The following is an 18594-nucleotide window of genomic DNA, read 5'->3' as shown; positions in this document are numbered from 1 at the left end:
AATGATAAAAATGTGATTTAACAGTTTTTGTTTTAATATCAGCTTAATTTCTGACTTTCATAACTTGGTGTGCTATGTCTACTCTGTCCACTAGAGTGCAGTAAAATCCCATTTATAGCCAATCAAAACATGAATGACTGAGTACAACGGCGCCAGTCAGCTTCAGTGGGCAGCCAGTGTTGGGCTACAGGGTTAACTTCTCAATAGTGTATTTGCCCAACTTTATCTCTTTAGTGTATGAACCCAGCTTTATCTTTTCACTTGGATGTTGTGAAATGACTTTATAACAAATCTTGTTCAAAAGACAGAAAGAAAATGATTCTGAATATGTTTATTTTGTAGACATTTCCATTACAAGAAAAACCAGACGTCATACAAAGATATTAAGATAGGACAGTACACCTACTTTTCACAGTCTATGTAACAATATGAAGTGTCCTTCTCCATTCATTAAAGGGCTAGAAATATAGCATAAAGTGAAATGAAATGGAGAGGAAAAGATAAAGAACGTAAAGCGGTGTTTATATCATTCACAAGGGTGGTTCAGAATGAATTAAATATGCTGTTCAAATATGAGAACTTAGAGCAGGGCCATCAGTCATGGTGAGGAAAGCACTCTTCGAGAGTGTCCAAAAGCCCATGACATCAAACCTTCCAGACACTTCTGATATCTGCTTTCTTATCAAGTATATACTGTACAAAGACAAAAAGTATTGAAAAAGCACCATATTATTTTCAGTTTACAATATTCTTTGATGTTTACGCCTAGCGTTCCTTTCCCTTCAAAAAAGGCAAAAATGTGTCTGATGTAAGTCAGCCCTCTTTACACTGTTTGAAACAAGAGGTTGTAAAATATGATCACTAACATTTCACTCTTTTATATTAAAGGCAATCTTCAAATGTGCAATAGGAAGTAAAGACAATTCATCTATCAAATGATTCCCACCGAGCTGAGAGGCACTGACGTTTTACAACCTCACAATGCATAACCATCCATTCATAGAGTACTTAGCAGAGTAAATCATACATGAGATAAACTGTAAAGACAGATTCTATTCTTCACTGTGACACTGTAGTATTCAGGATTGATTTTAATCTTACAATTAAGTTGATTTGCTACATGGTTCTCCTAGAGTATCTGATATATTGCATTCTACTGTGTGAATTTGGTAATACCTAGAATTATCGTAGCCTCCAGCGATTGTGCGGTTAAGCCTAACAAGGAGTTTTTGCAAAGTGGAAGACCACAGAGTCATATACTGTAACATTTAACCAATACTTTTCATTTCTTTATGATATCAGAGCCAGATCACATAAGTAAGGATACAGTAACATATTTTGGCGTAGAAGTAACAAAAGCAAAAACAGCTAAAAAAACAAAACAACATAAAACTGTTGTTACACACAATGTAGTCTTTTAAAGAAAATTTGGAATTGATATCAATGTAATGTTGTATCACAAAGCTGTTTGACAGCACAAACTTAATTAAATGAGAAATCTAATATTGTCCCTCTTTGTGAAATCAGAGTTTGTCCTTCATTACATTTGGTGATACTGTATCCCACCGTAACTGAGATGACATAATGAATGTTAAATTAGCACATAGAGCTTATGTTTTACCTCCGCTTTAAATTTGCACCCATAACAGGTCTAAATTCAAGACAATGGTGCACTTGTGTATATAAATGTAGCATAAAAAGGCATTTCATTTTCAACGACTGTACATATGATCTTTTCCATCCCATACAAAACTACAGATGAAGCCAAAGTCATTAAGAACAATAGATCTTCCCTGTGTTGAAATACTTGCATCTGTGTTTTAGGGCTAATTGAAAGTGGTTGTCCATCAAGCCCACACACAAAATAAGGGGCAGACAGCACACACTGGACATGATAAATACATAGGAAAATACATCACAACTGCTTGATAAACACAGTTGAATATTATAAGGTCATCTACATTGATACATTGAGACACTCGATTCATATCTTATTTTTTCTTTAGCATATTTATTTTTTTATTTATGCAGTCATAGATGTTTGTGTCCAGTGTGTTTTGTCCACAGGGGTTGATGAACAAATGCTGTGGGACCAATAATATTGACAAATCAAGCACAGCAAAAAGCAGTGGATAGCTTCCACAAATCCGTGATACACATATATGCACCACAGTTTGAATAAAATCATCATACATAGTACACATTTTGAATGAAAGGCAGTGACAATGCTTTTCATTTTAAGGGAAAGGTGAGCTGTTATTGTTTATTATAATATATATCTTTTGTTCTTTTTAGAAAAATATCTGTTTAAACCAAAACCAAGTGCATCAAGCTCTCTCTTCTGTCTTCATTGACAAAAATATCATTTTCTGAACATTCATACATTACATTACAATCATTGCAGATATATATACACACTGAATATGTATATATATGCATACATAATATATGTTTTTATATATTTTATATATAGTTTATGACATAGAGCATAGAGCACAACATGCCTTTTCAGTTGCCAACATGAGCTAACTATGAAATAATAATAACCATAATAACAATATTTGTGATAACTGCAGTACGACAACAGTAACAGAGAGAAGGAGCAGCTAAGAGCCCCACAAAATTCTTCCATTTGGCAGCAACGGCACAATCAAGAGCAAAAGAGATAAGCATAATGACAAATCTGTAACTTAAAACATCAAAAATCATCAACATTCACAGAAAAGTAGATGGTTCATATTCATAAGCACATTGCATCCTTTTGGCCACCGTTGTTTTCCTTCCTTCCTTCCGTCTATAGCTGGCTTTTGTGCTTTACTTTGTTTCGGCTTTAACAACCCCCTTAAAGAAAGAAATAAACTGGAAATGCAGTCCTCTGTGACTTCCATTCACATCAACGACTGGAGCTGTGCTAAACCAGATCCACAACTCAAGAACAACAGCGACGACTTTTAGAAGCACAGAGGCCACTCATCCAAAACCAAGAGGTTGTCTATGTTGTTGTCTTTTTTGTTGGTCTTTCATTTTCATTATAATGCTTTTCAAACTCAGACACCGATTGACACTATTGGTGTAACACACAATAAAAGCCGCCTTTGTATGCACTCATGAGAGTTAATACTATCATTGAAACACAGAATGAAACAAACCCTTCTAATTCACACAGTAAACATGAAAGGGCATAACATTACGTCAAAGCTCTGAGAAATATGAGGACCAGCAGGAGGTGACATGTGGAGCTATACCACCGAACAGACCTCATGAATAATTCCAATCCAGATTATTGGATCTCATACCTCCAGATTCCAATGGCTCTCTTAGCACCTGCCTGTTGAAGCTCCTCTGCTGGCCTTGCTAAAGTCTACCCAGTGTTTCTTCACTCATCTGAATAAATCCTCAGCGATAAGGAGGAATAAAGAGTCCCGACCCTTTGGCCTTTATAGCTTCTGAAATGGCATTTGCGGTCGTTTGATTAGCGTGCTGTGTCTGTTTTGTTAGGATGATTTGAAATGTCTGCCCATTGAGAAAGGCTCTGAGGTTCCACTGTGCAATGAAGCAGGCCGGTCCGTGCGAGGGGAGTTTGTGGTGTTGGGGTGGGCTGGCACTCACTCAAGGTTCCATGGGCTTTCAGGGTCCAACGGGCTCTCAGGGGCTGAAGACTTCGGAGAGAACCAGAGGTACATAGAGACAGGAGAGAGGAGAAACAGATGTGGACAACGGAGGGAGTAAAAAGAAATAGACAAGTAGCTAGAGATTGTGCGGTAACGTCCCCGTTTCACAGGAGAAGTCAGAAAAGGTGTGGATGAACTGCATGGGGAAAAAAGCAAGGCAATCTGGCCCAAAAAAATAAACGAAACCCACAAAAGCCACAGCAGTTCTTTGCCCCCTTTTTCCGCTTAGACAAAAACACTGGCATGGATAGAGCGAGAACGAGGGAGATGGTACACCAATGTATGCCAGAGCAAGAAGAGATAGAAGCAAGAGGGAGAGAGCTAATGTGCTTTTATTATGATCACGTGCAGCACACGCGGGCGGATTTAAACATCCATGAGAATTTAAACGTGTGCGCGTGTCTGCATTGGCTAGTGACTCTTCTTGATATTAAGCCTGAATTCATTGTGAATTAATATACACTTACATCACCTTGATGAAGTCACTTAGATGCTAAGACATCTGGGCTTTTATTTAACGAGACCTTAACGTAAGAGGTCAATGTCTGAGATCCCAGTTTATCTGCCCTACAATTACTTAATGCCAAACGTTTGAATCTGTACGTGCTTGTGTGTTTTTGTCGACAGGCAAGCAGAGGCAGAGATGCAAAGCTCTCAAAGTGCAAGAAGCGAGGGTGAGTTCAGGGAATCAGAGGACTGATCGCTGCTGCTGGTTCGCAGTGTAGCGCTGGCCCCGCAGGCTCCCTCTGGGTAGGTGAACACAAATGAAGATGTGTATGAGGGGATGTAGCTGCCGGTGTCAACGTTACCGCCACCGTCGGCAATAAGGCACGGGCCGTCCGGAGCCGGCTGGCCCTGGCCATAGAAAGAACTAGAAAAGGCTACCTCCTGCATCATCCCTTGCTGCTGTGCTGGGACCGGCTGTGTCTTGGGCTGTGAAACCGGGACGTGGTGGTGGGACGAGTAGGCGGGCGGCAGGTAGAAAGAGTCCTCCTTCACAGTCAAGCCCACCACAGAGACGGAAGGCGCCTGTGGGGAGGTCTGCTGCATCTGCGCAGGCGGCTGGTCCTGATAGGGAATTTTGCAGCCGGGCTGGTGCGCAACCAGGACGAACTCCAGGCGTTCCTTCTCCTTTTGCAACTCAGATATTTCTGCCTCTAGCTCAGCCTTCTCCTCCTCCAAAATGTCTGTCTCCTTAGGTTGGAGAGACAAGAGGAGGACACAAGGGGACAGTGATTTTATGATCATATGAAACGAGCACAGGAAGTCAGAGTTTCTTTTTTAATCTGAACAAGAATGTAGATAATTATGCAAAATAATTATGCATTTTGCATGTTTGTTGGTATCATTCTAAAAAGACTGTTATACATTTGATAGTTATAATATATGAATTCATTTTCAATATAGAGAGTATTGTAACTTGTGAAATTATATGTGAGTACAGCATCACTCACCGACTGTAACCTGTCTGTGAGCTCACGCCGTCGGTTTCTACACTTAGCGGCAGCCAGTTTATTTCTCTCTCGTCTAACTCTTCTTTTCTCCGCCTCTTCAGGGGTCAACTGGAAAAAGAGGAACAAATTAAGTGTTTGATCCTTATGTCAGATCACATTTTCTTTACATTTATTTTTTTTACTCTGGATACTTCTAACAAAATCTCCATACTTGTATTTGGAACAATCACAATGCAAACTGTAAAATATTCAAAATCAAATATCAAAATCAAACTCTAATCATCCCATCACTGCCATCATTTACCGTTTCATCGCGTGTGCGGCGACGGCTACGAGACTGACGCACTGGGCCAGGCGCATCAGAGCTCGGTGGGGTGAAGCTTCCAGCAGTAGAATAACTTGGGCCTGGCAGGTCATAAGGATCCAAGGCAACAGGCTGCGTCATGGTTCTGGAGCCCGTGGCGCTTTGCCCTGGTGCCACAGATGAGATGAGAGTAGGCTGCACCATCCACTGCAGATCCTGGCTGGTGGTGATGGCCGTCACTGTGGGCACAAATGAGCTGGGCATGTCCACCCCTGCCCCGGTGCCAGTTGAAAGTCCACCCACCCCTACCCCACCAGTGGTGGATACACACTCCTGGAAACCAAAAACATAAACAGTTTGACCTGCTTGCATTCTCAAAAGTGGGGTAAAGTAGTGCTTCCAGATAATGATCAACATCATATTCTCCATTCAGATTTATATTAGGCTACTTTATTTATTTAGACCGCTGAAAATTAGTGTCATCAAAAAACAATGAAAATAAAAACAGATGTTTGCATGATGGATTTCTATATACGTTGGATATTTTTAATAAAGGCATAAAATTGTCATGTTTATCCAAGAAATGGTATATGAGTAAACCAAGCCTCATAAATATTTTAATATTTATTTTAAATTTACTTTCGATATGTAAAGTTAAATCGAAATCTTAACGATTTTAACTTTGCTCAGTCTTGCTTAAAAAAGATTGCAAAACAGATTTAGACCTAAAAACCTATTTATATGATTTCTGTTTTTAGAAAATAAGCCCAGAGTGCCAGAATGAGTTCCACGTTTCATTAATATTCATATGAAAGCGTGTGAGACAAATGACACGCAGCTTCGAAGACGTCACCTTAGCCAATCAGCGTCCTCGTATCCCCTCCCTTCCCTGTTCCTCCGCCCCCGTCACACCCCCGGTGTTCCCCTTAGCAACCCAACGTAACTCTCCAAAATAGAACGCATTGACGTCACAGCAGAGTCTGAGAAGCGCGAGCGGTAGGACCGGGCAAAGGCGGAGCTTATTGTGCGGACGTCGGAGAGTTCCACAGCTTTGTCATATGTTTCGCAGCGTGTTGTAAACCGACCATGCTGACTTGTCAATATATTACTCCACGTTGGTGTTGAGATTGTGCATGATGATATAGTCGTGTTTTACAAAAGCGGAATTGTAATCTTCTAATCTTATTTAACACATCTTTCAAAAACATTGCTGTGTTTGCTCAAGCAAATTAAAACGGACTCTTCCGACAACATCACTCCGTTTCATACACAACTGCAGACTAAACCAGCAAATCTGAGGTGCAGTTTCATCTCACCAAAACAATGCTGTGACAAACGCCATTTCTATTAGCTTAAACGAAACGCTGCGACTTACTTGTGGTGCGCTGGTGGTGGGGGGGCTTCCGAAGGATTCCACGGACGACAGGTACTGAGATTCAAGAGAAGGAGATGAGCTTCCACGGGAGCCGGTGTCGGGGTCTCCGGGGAACCCCTGAAACATCTCCCCGGTGGAGCCGAGAGAAGCCGCAACACCTACTGTGCCCGGCGAGAACGGGATGTCACCTGTCACCCAACACATATTAAACTGAAGCGCATTTAGGATATTAACTATTCTCAGACATTTTCATCTGTGAACTGCGGTGCAGAAGACAGCATAAAGTGAACACTGAAACGTGTCTGGACACTGTACGATTGTTTGTTTTAAGACGCTAAACTTGATGTGGAAAAAATAGCAATGTATTAATATCGTAAATGACTTACCGTAACTAGTTTTAATTGGAGTCTTCGTTAAGATGCCCTTCGTCTCTTTCCAAAATAGTTGCATGAAGACATCAATCCAGATCCTTGCTGGAGAAAACTTCTAAATTCCACTCACTTCTTAGATAACACTTCCTAGTTCGCGGTACAATCCGTCAAACGTTTCCTTTGAAATGTGCATTTATAAATCCATAAAATAATCCGTAATGTGTTTATTATAAACTGGAGCCGACGTAGTGTTTCGGCAGCAGAGCTTCCTCTTCTGAATGAAGCCTGAGAACGCATTGTAAAGTAGGGAGTCCTAACTCCGCCCCATACTGATGTTCCGCTGACGTAGTTGCCCATATATGGTCCAAAAGCAGTGTTTTTGTTTTTGGTCTCTAAGCAATATGACGTGTAAGGGATTCCCTCACCCACAGAAAGCGACAGCTTGCTCGTGGTCAAGAATAGGTACGTTTACTATTACTTCCACGAGATATTTTTAATTGTTACATGATTTTTATGGACAATATTTAGAAACAACACGCTTACAAGTATTTTACCTGAGGGCTACCTTAAAAAAATAAAAAGTGCAGCTTTATGTAACTTTGTCAGATTAAAACCAATTCATCCCCAACAAAATTAAGATTTTCTCCCCTAAAATCACTCTTAATCTACACAATAAAATAATTTTTAAATTAGAAAATAAAGCGCTTTTCAGCATAAAATTATAAGTTTAGCAATAATTTACCATTACATTTAACAAAATGTATTGTTTTTCGTTGAAGGCTATGAAAACATATATATATATATATATACTTCTAACTACAAAGAGAGAGTGCCTGAACTATTTAAGAAAATCACATTTTGCTGAGGTAGCGGTTAAATTTAGGAGGGAAACCGCTTTCACTTGTTTTGACTCCACTGTAAACTTTCTCACCGACACGCCCCACGGAATCCCCGATACACAAGAGGTTCCTTCGTCGCTAACAGTCTTGAGAACCGGTCGGGTCAGAGATTAACATAACCAGTTGTCTATAGTGGGTAAGTTTTAAACTTTGCTTTTTGTTATTTTTAGACATGAAAAGTTGCTTCAGTGTTGTTGTGTTTGGAGTTATTAAAGTAGTTAAACTACGATACATAAACTACCTGACAAGTCCTAATTCGACTAATCCACATCTTTAAAATACATTACTTATCCTGAAATGCATTAAAATCCTTAAAATCATAACAATGAACGACGGCAGAGGAGTTCTACTGAATTCGCGTTATTGTTCAGCGTACAAAGCGTCCATTATGGTTTACCCTCGACATTTACAAGAAACCATGCACAAGTTCCAAGTCGGACAGTGGGCTGTAGTGACGGAAATTATGAAATTATATATTGTCATATACTGTCACAACGCATTTTATTTCATGTAGGAACAAAGGTGAGTCATTGTTCTCTGAGCAATTTGTATTGTTAGTAAGGTAAAGCTCAAGTAAACGGAGAAAGGGTTAGTAATTTAGAAACATGTGGCAAAAGATACAACACCATCTCACAGGGGTAGACAGGCTGCACACCGGTGTGTAACAACACCTCATGTTGAGGATGGGGAAGAGTGGGGATAACAACAATTAGTCAGCAGCATTTCACGTCACCGGCGGAGAACGCTCTGTCCAGTGGCAGACATTATAACGACCGAACAGCAATGACTAATACGTAGTAGCCTACTTGCAATGTGCGGCAAACATTTTACCAATATCCACCAGAACACCACCGACCCGCATTAAAAATCACGTGGTTACCTCAAAGAAATCATATGTGGGATGTTTAAAGATAAACCAGATATGCAAAAGAATCTATAGCAGGCTCGAAGACAACGCAACAGGTGCTTTAGAGGCTTCAGTCAGCCCTTTTCTCTTTTATGGTGATGTCAAATTTATGTGACTTTTTGTCATCTCTAAAATGTTGGACTATGCCTGAGCAGACAGTTGAACAGAGCTCAGTACTGTTGATCCTCTACAATCTACATAACATTGTTATTGTAGTCAGTAAATATACAGTCACTGGGGAACAATAAGACACCTACTTCTGTTTAATGTCTCAAATTCCGTGGTTAAATGAAAAGTAAACTATACAGCTTTGAAGGCAACCAAGCCCGCTACTTCTACAACCAATCCTGCATGTGTATACAACGTTTCGTCTCCGTGGAAACGCCGTTCCCGCACGTCTGACGCAAGGACGTCACGACGATTGGTACTTTTTTTGTTTTTGCTGCGTAGCAACATGTTTCCGTGGTAACCCTTAAAGGGGCAGCAGAGCGGTTGAACATTGCCCGTGGGTTTTCACATTCCAATACTTTTGACTTTTGCGAGATATTGAGAGGCAAATATTCGCATGTTTTGCCATTTGATGATTTCGATTAACCACGCAGACTTAATTCATGAATTGTTGTTGTAGTAAGTAACGTTATTCCAAGTACAGTTAACGTAGTTACCTAACGTTATGTAGCTAGCGTGCTAACGTTAATCGTTCTAGCATTGCAGAGCAACGTTGTAAATGGACATTAATGTTAGTAACAATATACAGCTGTAAGCGTTTTAGCTCCGTTTAACTTACTTAAAATTTTTGTAAGCCTATAAATTAGTTGCGTTCTGTTGTTAGCTATGGTATGCTACCGCCAAAGTAAGTAACGTTAACGTTACAACGGAATTAAAAAATTCCGCCCATACTAGGTCGTTTCACCCAGCTTCCAAATTACACAGTCAGCTAGTTTGGCTGTTTTGTATAAATGTAGGTTTGCATAAGCATCGGATGGTTGTGCCTGGTGAGCAAGTTTACCGAATGGCTCTGGAATACAAACGTCCATTTTAAAGTTAGAAACATGTTATTTCTATTGTATAAAACAACAGCCAGACGTATCAAAACAAGTTTAAGGGTTAGTGAAGTTCTGGTTTAGCTATTCATACACTCATATCGTTGATAATCTGCAGAAAGTAACTATTGTAAACTGCATTTAGAAAGTATCTGTGTTTAATAAATCGAGTGGATTTATTGTCAAAACAGTTCACACAGAAGGCAGTTTTGATCCATAAATAATTGTTTAACTTTCTCAAGCCATTGGCATGTGGACAGCTTGAACAAAATGGTTCATACAGTCGTAATATTAAATGTTTTTTAAAGATTGTCTTTACGAGGTGTTTATAACATGTTTGCATTGTTGTATTGTAGTACCTTATTTGTTATTTTGCGCTGTAGTGCTTAAAATATAAGTGTACTTTATTACATGTGTCATTTAACAGTGTATGAAGATACACATCATACAAAATTATACTTCATCAATTAACTAAAGATTTTATTTGGATTAAGGTTTAAAATTTGAACTGATATGTTAATAACAGGTTTAAACAGGGCCTAGCTGTGCCCAGGCCAGTGACCGGGGACTTACCACAAAGCCATATGGTTAGGAAGAGCCTTTTTGTACCATAATGTGTAAAACTAGTATTAATTATGAAATCACAAGATAATCATCAAAACAAGATAACATTTGTACTTTAATTCAAAGCAATTCTCAATTTGCAAATGGGTAGTTGACAAATGTGCCGTACATGTATCCTATGGTGTGACATTGCAAAAATGTATATTATTTTATATTATTATATTGTATTGTTTTATACTAACAATGAAGGTAAATCCCTCATATGCTAGTTTTTTCTACATTTTTTGCTGTCACACCATAGGACATTTATTTGTCAACTACCCTAATACAGATTTTTTGCTAAGCCATACTTATGATCTATGCAGTGTACTATTATAAAGTTTTTTGAGAGGTAGTTACACAATAAAGCTCAGTAGTTTAGTAAAAACTCAGTAAATCCCAAAATTTTACATTTACCTAAACTGAAATGTAAACTTGTTACTTCATTGAGAGAAGCTCTGCTGTGATTCTTAAAACTTTAGCTTAAAATAATAAACCTTTTCTACTAAGTTATGTTTTAAATGGTATTTATTTTGAATACCCAAGCTGTTTGAGAAGCAATGTATCAAAATTGTAATCATACAAGCGCATAATTTGGCAGGTTAATTTACCCTGTAATGCATGTAAGAGAAAATGTCCTAAAATGATAATCACACGTTTTGTTGTTTCTTTGGTTACTGCAGTGGTTGCAGTTTGTGTGTTATGGGATAACAAATAATTAGGAAAATATATTTATTTGCATTTCAGTTCAAACTGCCCCAACTGTGCTCACACATGTCTTAGGTGTCTTATGACTTCATTTGGCTTTATGTTTTACTGGCACTACTTCAGAGCCATATTGTTCGACTTGATTTGCTTTTTTGATAAACCTTTGCCATTCTGCTCCAGAAAAAGTTCAATAATGTAGGGGAGGGTCACGAAACTTCAGCGAGAACGTATGTTTTGTTTACACTACGCTTTCTGTTTTCGTCTCTCCGGTCATTTTAGAACTTGAACCCCTGCAGCAGTCACGAGAGCGTCTTGTTTCCTGGGGAGGTGGGACATGTTTGCCTGGTTCCCTGCCCAAAATATTTGTAACCAGGCAACAGCAAGGCCCGTCCCACAATAGCTCTGTGTTGTTGACACCCCTTTTGGCAGCTTACCCATACGACATTGCATAACCGCTGTCTCAGACTAACCCAGCCCCACAAATTTGCCAAAAACGTTTCTTTTTACAGCGCACATTCCAACAGAAAATTGCACAATGTGTACACTCTAGTTAGTTTAGCTTTTGTTGTATGATGTCTGTATTTTGGGACAGCTTTAGACCTAGACTTTTGGGCACGCTGGCTGTGGTGGAACAGACTGCTGTGTTTGCGCAGACACAGAGTGGCGGCGTAGAGCCGGAATATCAGCAGTTGAACTGAAACTTGCTGTCTGTCGTCATTGTATCCTCTACAGTATTAGCATGGAAGATTGTTTACAGTCTTTTGTTGTCCTACCTGCCCAAGAAACAACACTTGTTTGCAAAGTATTAAGTGGGGACAATGCTAATATTTAGGGAAATTGTAGCCTTACGTAAGAATGTCAGTTAGCAAACATTGTACCTCAACATTGAGGGAATTTTATTAACACACATTGATGAACATTTTTAACCAAGGGATCATCGCTGTTTGTAATATCATTTTAGATGTAATTATATTTTTTAATAAAGCTTGTCCAACACAAAATATTTGACTTATCCATCACATTCCATAAAGAATTTAGTCTTTTTGGCCTTCCTTAGCTGTCTACCTTTCTCATTCTTATGTCCCAGTGGTTGCCTCATAGATGAGGAAACTCTCAGTCGCGTCTGGAAACATCTGGACGCGCAGACGACATGAGGTCATTCCTCTACCTCCCTTGCTTTCTCATCGACTGGCTCGCCATGTGTGTACATCGGTCTGTTTGCCTGACCTGAAGAATGTACGAGAGAAGTTTTAAAATATACAGTTATGTAGAAGAAAGTGCCACGTGATTGGCTTGCTTTTCCTTCCCTTCCCTTCTTCGTTCCTTTTCGTGATAGCTTGTTTAGACAAACTGGATTTCAGCTTTCTCCCTTAAGTAATCCCATGTGGTTGAGAGACAAACTTTACACCTGATCTAAATTACGATGGGAAGTTTTGTTTTTACATTACCAACTGGTATGATAAACATTTTAACTAAGGAAACCCAACGAACAAGGTAACAATGTTGTCTGGTTGACCCTGACCTACAAAGTGAAGATTTTCAATGACAGGATTGCCCAATATTACACCACAAACTCGTAAGTTATGTGGCCATGGACACCTCTCCATCAAATAAATCACTTCCTGTCAGGATAGCAGCCTCTGAGTAGTCAAGGAAACAGCGAAGGAAAAGGAAGTTGCGTGCAGTCCTTTGAAAACACGCACCGTGATGGAAAGACTTTCAACTTGTTCTCCGCATTCAGCTCAATATCAGACCATTGGAATGTGTTTTAGGAAATAAACAGTTTTGAGAGCCCAAAAAGGACACATTTTATCAGTTAAATTGGCTGTTTGTTTAATCCGTGTTGAAAACGTCAGGCCGCACTTTAAATTCAAAATCGGCATTTGCCAGGGTTAATCCAGCTATCGCTGTCGCTCCATTGAACATGATGAACATGAACTGTCATTTTGTTTTATGTAAGACTTTGCAATCCGGCCAGCTGAAGCATTGCTGAAATGCAATCAGTGGGTTTAGTATTCAGCAGCGTAGTGTGACTCAGAAAGCGTAAACCTCAAGCGCGTCAAACGTAGCCTACTTTCAGCAGGCCGCATGCCAGACAGAGAGGCACAGCACTGGATCAGAAAGCGTACTCTTTCTCTGCCTTCTCTCTGCATATCCAACCGTCTCCAGCAATTCTTTTTCTCAACCCCCACATTCTCTCCTGCTCTTCGCATCCATCTCCCCCACTCCTCCAATGCTTATGCAACAGTTGCCCTATTTTCATGGGGGAGGTTGTGAGGAAAGAGAGATTGAAAGAGCAGGTGGGAGGGAAACGTAGAGGAAGGAGAAACGGAGGTCCAGGAGCGCTTTTTGTGCACACTGCACACGTCAAGGGGAAGACAAACTGTCCTTTTCTGACTCCCCCTTCGTGCCACCCTGTTGTTCGCCGTCATCATCCCCAACCCCTCACCCACGGTTGTTTCTGCATTCGCTGCTAGCAAGGTTAGGGTTGGGGAAGGTTTAGGGTAGAGTTAGGGAATCTAAATAAGCAAAAGGGCACACGCGTAAATGTACAAATTTATTTAAAGACTTTATGTTTGACTGGGTAGCATGGCCCCATTTTTCTCTATTGACAGACATTTAATATTGTATTCTGGTGAAATATTTTTTAAAGGAACATGTATGTTGCTGACATTTTGTTATAGTATAGCAGACATTTATAGAGCATGTTTTTATGAGGGCTCTTAAAAGTGTGACAATGACTATCTTCTGCCTATTACGTATAGCTGGAAGGTTTATGACTGTGCACGTTCTTGTGGTGCCATTGTCAAATCTACATTGTCATGACAATTTTCCTGCAGCATCATATAATTAGTCACATGGGATAGGTCAGGTGGTTGGCTCAGAAAATGGACCATACTTTTGTCCTGGACCCATATACATTTGACTTACTGTAAATAAAATGCTGCCATTGATGCCATTGAACTTTTCAATTTCAACTCATCAAGTTAAGCAATTTCTACTTATTTCTATTATTCTCTCTCTCTAAGAGAGTGACTTGTAAAGCCAAGTTAATTGTGCTTATTTTTAACAGTGAAATTACGATTTCAGCCACCCATTACACTACTGTATGTCTTTTACTCTGAGCTTTAGGTCAACATTGTTTTTAATTATCTTAAAGTAATCTTAAAGCATAAAGATTATTGAAGGAAGACATTTGGGCCAAAAAATGTACAAGCCTACGAGGTTTTATAGCCTGTTGCCATGTTTGTGACATTTAAAAAATGTCATGGTTGGCAATGAAAACAAACCTGAAAGACAACAGCAATACAAACAGCAAGTCATTTTAGCTCTCTAGAGCGTTTCTCCTCTGTCAAGTGCATATAGTCTGTGTAATTTAGCAATTTAAGCAACACTGCTTTCACATCATTAGACTGAACTAAAGACACTGTAGCCTGTCATTGTATATCATTAAAATACCTTTAGTGAAATTATGAGCAATCACCATATAGTCGTTTTTTAAACACCCACCCTCTGATTATCAACATATTACGTATCTTTTCAGGTACATGGCCAACCTGCCACCTGCTCACTAACTAACTTACAGAATCATGTACATCTTTGAAGATGAATACAAAATTATTAATGCAGAGTAATTTAACCCCAGTTCCAGTAATGCGTCAGCCTTTAATGAGCTGACGTAAAAGCGAACATATTTAACTAAATAGTCAGTGTGGGGGCAAATACTCAAATTCTGTTTAAGTGACGCATTAGTCAGTATGTGATGCACTCACACCCAAAGAGTTGACATTTTACCCATATTGTTGTTCTAGTCAGCGCTGACTCCAAACCACCCAAAAGGTTCTTTTTCAGTGCAACTTGTATTAAAGTCTGAAATATTCTCGGCATAATGAAAACTTTGGCAAACCAAAGTATGCTGCAAAACATTACATATTTGTAAAAATAATAAACACTTTGTGTAATGTGATCTTTAAATAAACCCTATGACATCAAACTCAGTAGTATCAAATCCTCCAGCCAGGTCTATAAATGCATCTTGGCAGTGTTCTTAAGGAAGACCGCTCTTTCCCGAAGGAGGACTCTGGAAACTTGCACACACACATGTAGCACTACAACTCTGGAGCTATTCCTGAAGCCACCCCCATATAACTACCAAATTACCAATCGACAGCAAGAAATAGACGCACAGTATGTCACTGCGGCGTATCAGTGGGATCAATGGGGAAATAAAGTGAGGGCTGATGAGAGGCAGAAAAGAGTGATAACATGCACACAGATGGAGGGAGGTGGAGAAAAGGTTGGAGGAATTTATTCATTCAACCCTGCAATTCTGAATCAGTGCATGTCACACAAACACATGTTCTGCAAGCTGCTGCGCCCGTTTCCTTCTTAGTAATTAGATTCAATGAAAGTGAATGTGCTATCTGCCAGATACCCAATTCTAATACTGTGGTTATTCTGGTCCTTTTTTTCTCAGAAAAAGGAAACCCTGCACGTTGTTTTCTTCACAATTTTGATATTTCTGACCATCTGTTAGCTTGGCGTGTGTACTTATTTAGACAGGCAAACTTTTTCATCTCTTGCTCAGTTGTAGTTACTGATAGGCCTATTATCTAACTGGAGATCTGATTTAAAGAAAACATCTGATAGAAAGACATTGATTACAGTAAAAATATAAATATAATTGGCTTTAAGAGTTAAATCAAAGTGAAAGGCGGAACAGCAGCTTTAAAATAAAAATCGGTCAAAATATTATTGGCTATTCTTAACCTTCAGTATTTTCCAGGAAGCTAGTGTCTGTGTGAGAATAACCTTGCCTTGTTCTTGGCAGACAGTTACAGTGAAGAGTTTTTTCCAAAATGAGATACTCCGTTTTGAAAAATTTTCAAAAACAATGTTTTTTATTATGTTATAATGTTTTTATTGTGTTAGTTAGCTGTATTTTTTTAGTTATTATGCAGCTTAAATCAAAACAAACCAACTGCAGTTTGATTGATATTAATTGGAACGCACAATAAAAAACATGATTTTTGAAAATTTCTATAAACGGAGTTCTCTCATTTTGTAACCAAACTCTTCAGAACAATGCTTAACTTCTTTTTTTATTCCTTTTTTTACTCTCTTATTTCAAAATTCACTCTTTTCAAACTGTATGAAATGCAAAGGCTTAGGGATGGCATGCAAGTAAACATTTTAAGTGTGGTATTTCTTGATAATGTTCTTACACTGAGAAAAAAGTCATCTCTATTGGTTTCATTTGAATCATAGTGTGGTTTTAATTTGGTTACTTTTTTGTGTATATTAAATTTGGCTGACCCACTTATGCATAACACCGTGTCTACACCGGACGCGGCGCCATGCGACACACGGCTTGTTCTAATGGGATTGTTGTCCCACGCCGCATCCAGTGTGGATAAAATTTAAAATTATATTGGGTTCTAATACGTTCTATTGTCTTTTGTCTTGTTGCATCGCGCCGCGTTCGGTGTAGACATGGTGTAAGCATTTATTTAATGCTGTGCCTAATGAGGAACCAGAGTCTACACACGTTGTTTATATTATATATATATAAATATACTATATATATATATATATATTATAGGCCTATTAGATACAACCAAGGGGTCAGTGTTTGGTAAATGCCAAAACTACACTATCTGGGCACAGAATTTTTTTTCTCTAGTGAAGGCCATTTAAAAGTACCTGTGTTTTCTGCCTAAAACAAAATTTTCAACAACTTAAAAACAGAAATATTTGCCCAAACATTTAGGTTTCAGCATAGTCGCTATAGAGATGCACCGATACTGGCCAATAATCAGTATTGGAAGATAAAAGCAATGTTTCAATATTGGCTATTGGCTGATAGATTGAAAACAGCCGATGATCAGAGCCGATATTTCTTGTCATTCAAAAGAGGACAGGAAAATGCAATGAATTTGTGCCCTGTGTATAGAAAATGTAAAGAAACATAACTAATTTGACTTTCAATATTATTAGTCATATGAATTAATAACATTCATAAAGTTAAGAAATATTAATTTTAATCTTCATAATCAGTATCGGCATAGACAGATATCACTCTGAATAATCGTTTCGGTGGAGAAATTTAGTATCTGTGAATCTCTAGTCGCTAGGGAAAGGTTTTGGACTGTGCACGTTGATGTGGTGGCACCCAATCCGCACGTTGGGACGTTCTTTTCCTGAGGCTTTAAAGATACAGCATTTATGTCCTTAGCTTGAAAAGTTGTGCTTACAGGAACAAAAATGGCAGTGCCTCCAGGAGGTGCACAAAACTGACAAAACTGTTTTTGGGATGAATGGGAAATGTTAGCTCCTCTATCCAGGAATGACAGACCTCCTTGGATACAGGCTTACCTGCCAGCCAAACAGCATGGAAAACGGGTTAAAGATGAAAAAAGAGCCAAGATGTCTTTTTAGATGAAGCAATATGCAAAGGGATTACGAAGTATGAAAAGTACAAGATGTGACTAGGAAAGCATGGAACAGGAAGTGATTGAGAGAGCATTGACGGCGGTTTCCAGAGGCGCTTGGGCTGTTGCTGGGGGCAACCTCTGTTCGGTCACCTTATGGCAGGGAGGAAGCATTGTGCGAGCAAAGGTTTCTATTAATAGGAATAGCGGGAGAGAGGACGAGAGCCTACGAGCGAGCGAGAGGAACACGAAGAGGAGGAAGCAGATTGTGAGAATGAGACAGTTACTAGAGAGAGCTGGAGGGAGGGATGGAGAGCGAGCGTCGCGGAGGAGGGAGCGATGGCGTGATGACGCTGTGCATGGCGTCAGAGCGATAAGAATAGAGCCGGTGCGTGCAGGGCTGCTGAGACATCGCTTTTTATACCCACAGCTACTATCTCGCTCTTTGAACAATGTGTGTGTGCGAGGGCATGCGTGTGTGTGGAGGTGTAGGTATACGCACAGCAAAATTTAATATAGAAATGCCCCGTGATGAAAGATTATGACTTGTGCTTTTATATTTGGAAGCAACAATACGTTCCTAACTTTTAGAGACACCGAGCAGATTCGCAAATGCTCATAAGAGGAAAAAGTACAAGAGGAAGTAAGAGTCACGCCTCATGAGGGGAAAAAAGCAATTATGCCCCTTGTTATAAGTATGACAGGCATCGTGAGACCACGCTTTTAAATGCATTAAGCATTGCAGGGTTTGATTTCTAAAAGCAATTCACAGCTGTTCTAGAACTTTGTACAAAAAATAAAATTAATGACCTTTGGGTACCCGAAAGC

General features: G+C 39.3%; 1 protein-coding gene across 3 annotated transcripts; it reads right to left on the bottom strand.

Moving 5' to 3' along the window:
- Positions 1 to 322: 322 nt before the first annotated feature.
- Positions 323 to 7445, bottom strand: fosb (FBJ murine osteosarcoma viral oncogene homolog B). Of its 3 annotated transcripts, none has more exons than XM_057348270.1 (6): positions 7191 to 7445; positions 6805 to 6992; positions 5430 to 5762; positions 5126 to 5233; positions 4557 to 4865; positions 323 to 4417 (listed from the first exon to the last, which is right to left on the bottom strand). In XM_057348270.1, exons 1-6 carry the CDS (start codon positions 7252 to 7254, stop codon positions 4352 to 4354), a joined length of 1068 nt encoding a protein of 355 aa, XP_057204253.1. In that variant the 5' UTR covers positions 7255 to 7445; the 3' UTR covers positions 323 to 4351. The 3 variants fall into 3 exon arrangements, with proteins under 3 accessions (XP_057204253.1, XP_057204254.1, XP_057204252.1); XM_057348271.1 differs by having other exon boundaries at positions 323 to 3659; XM_057348269.1 differs by having other exon boundaries at positions 323 to 4865.
- Between the last annotated feature and the right edge of the window lie 11149 nt (positions 7446 to 18594).

Source organism: Triplophysa rosa, linkage group LG12, assembly GCF_024868665.1.
Source record: "Triplophysa rosa linkage group LG12, Trosa_1v2, whole genome shotgun sequence".
NCBI classification, from domain to species: Eukaryota; Metazoa; Chordata; class Actinopteri; order Cypriniformes; family Nemacheilidae; genus Triplophysa; species Triplophysa rosa.
This window is presented reverse-complemented; position numbering and strand designations above follow the sequence as displayed.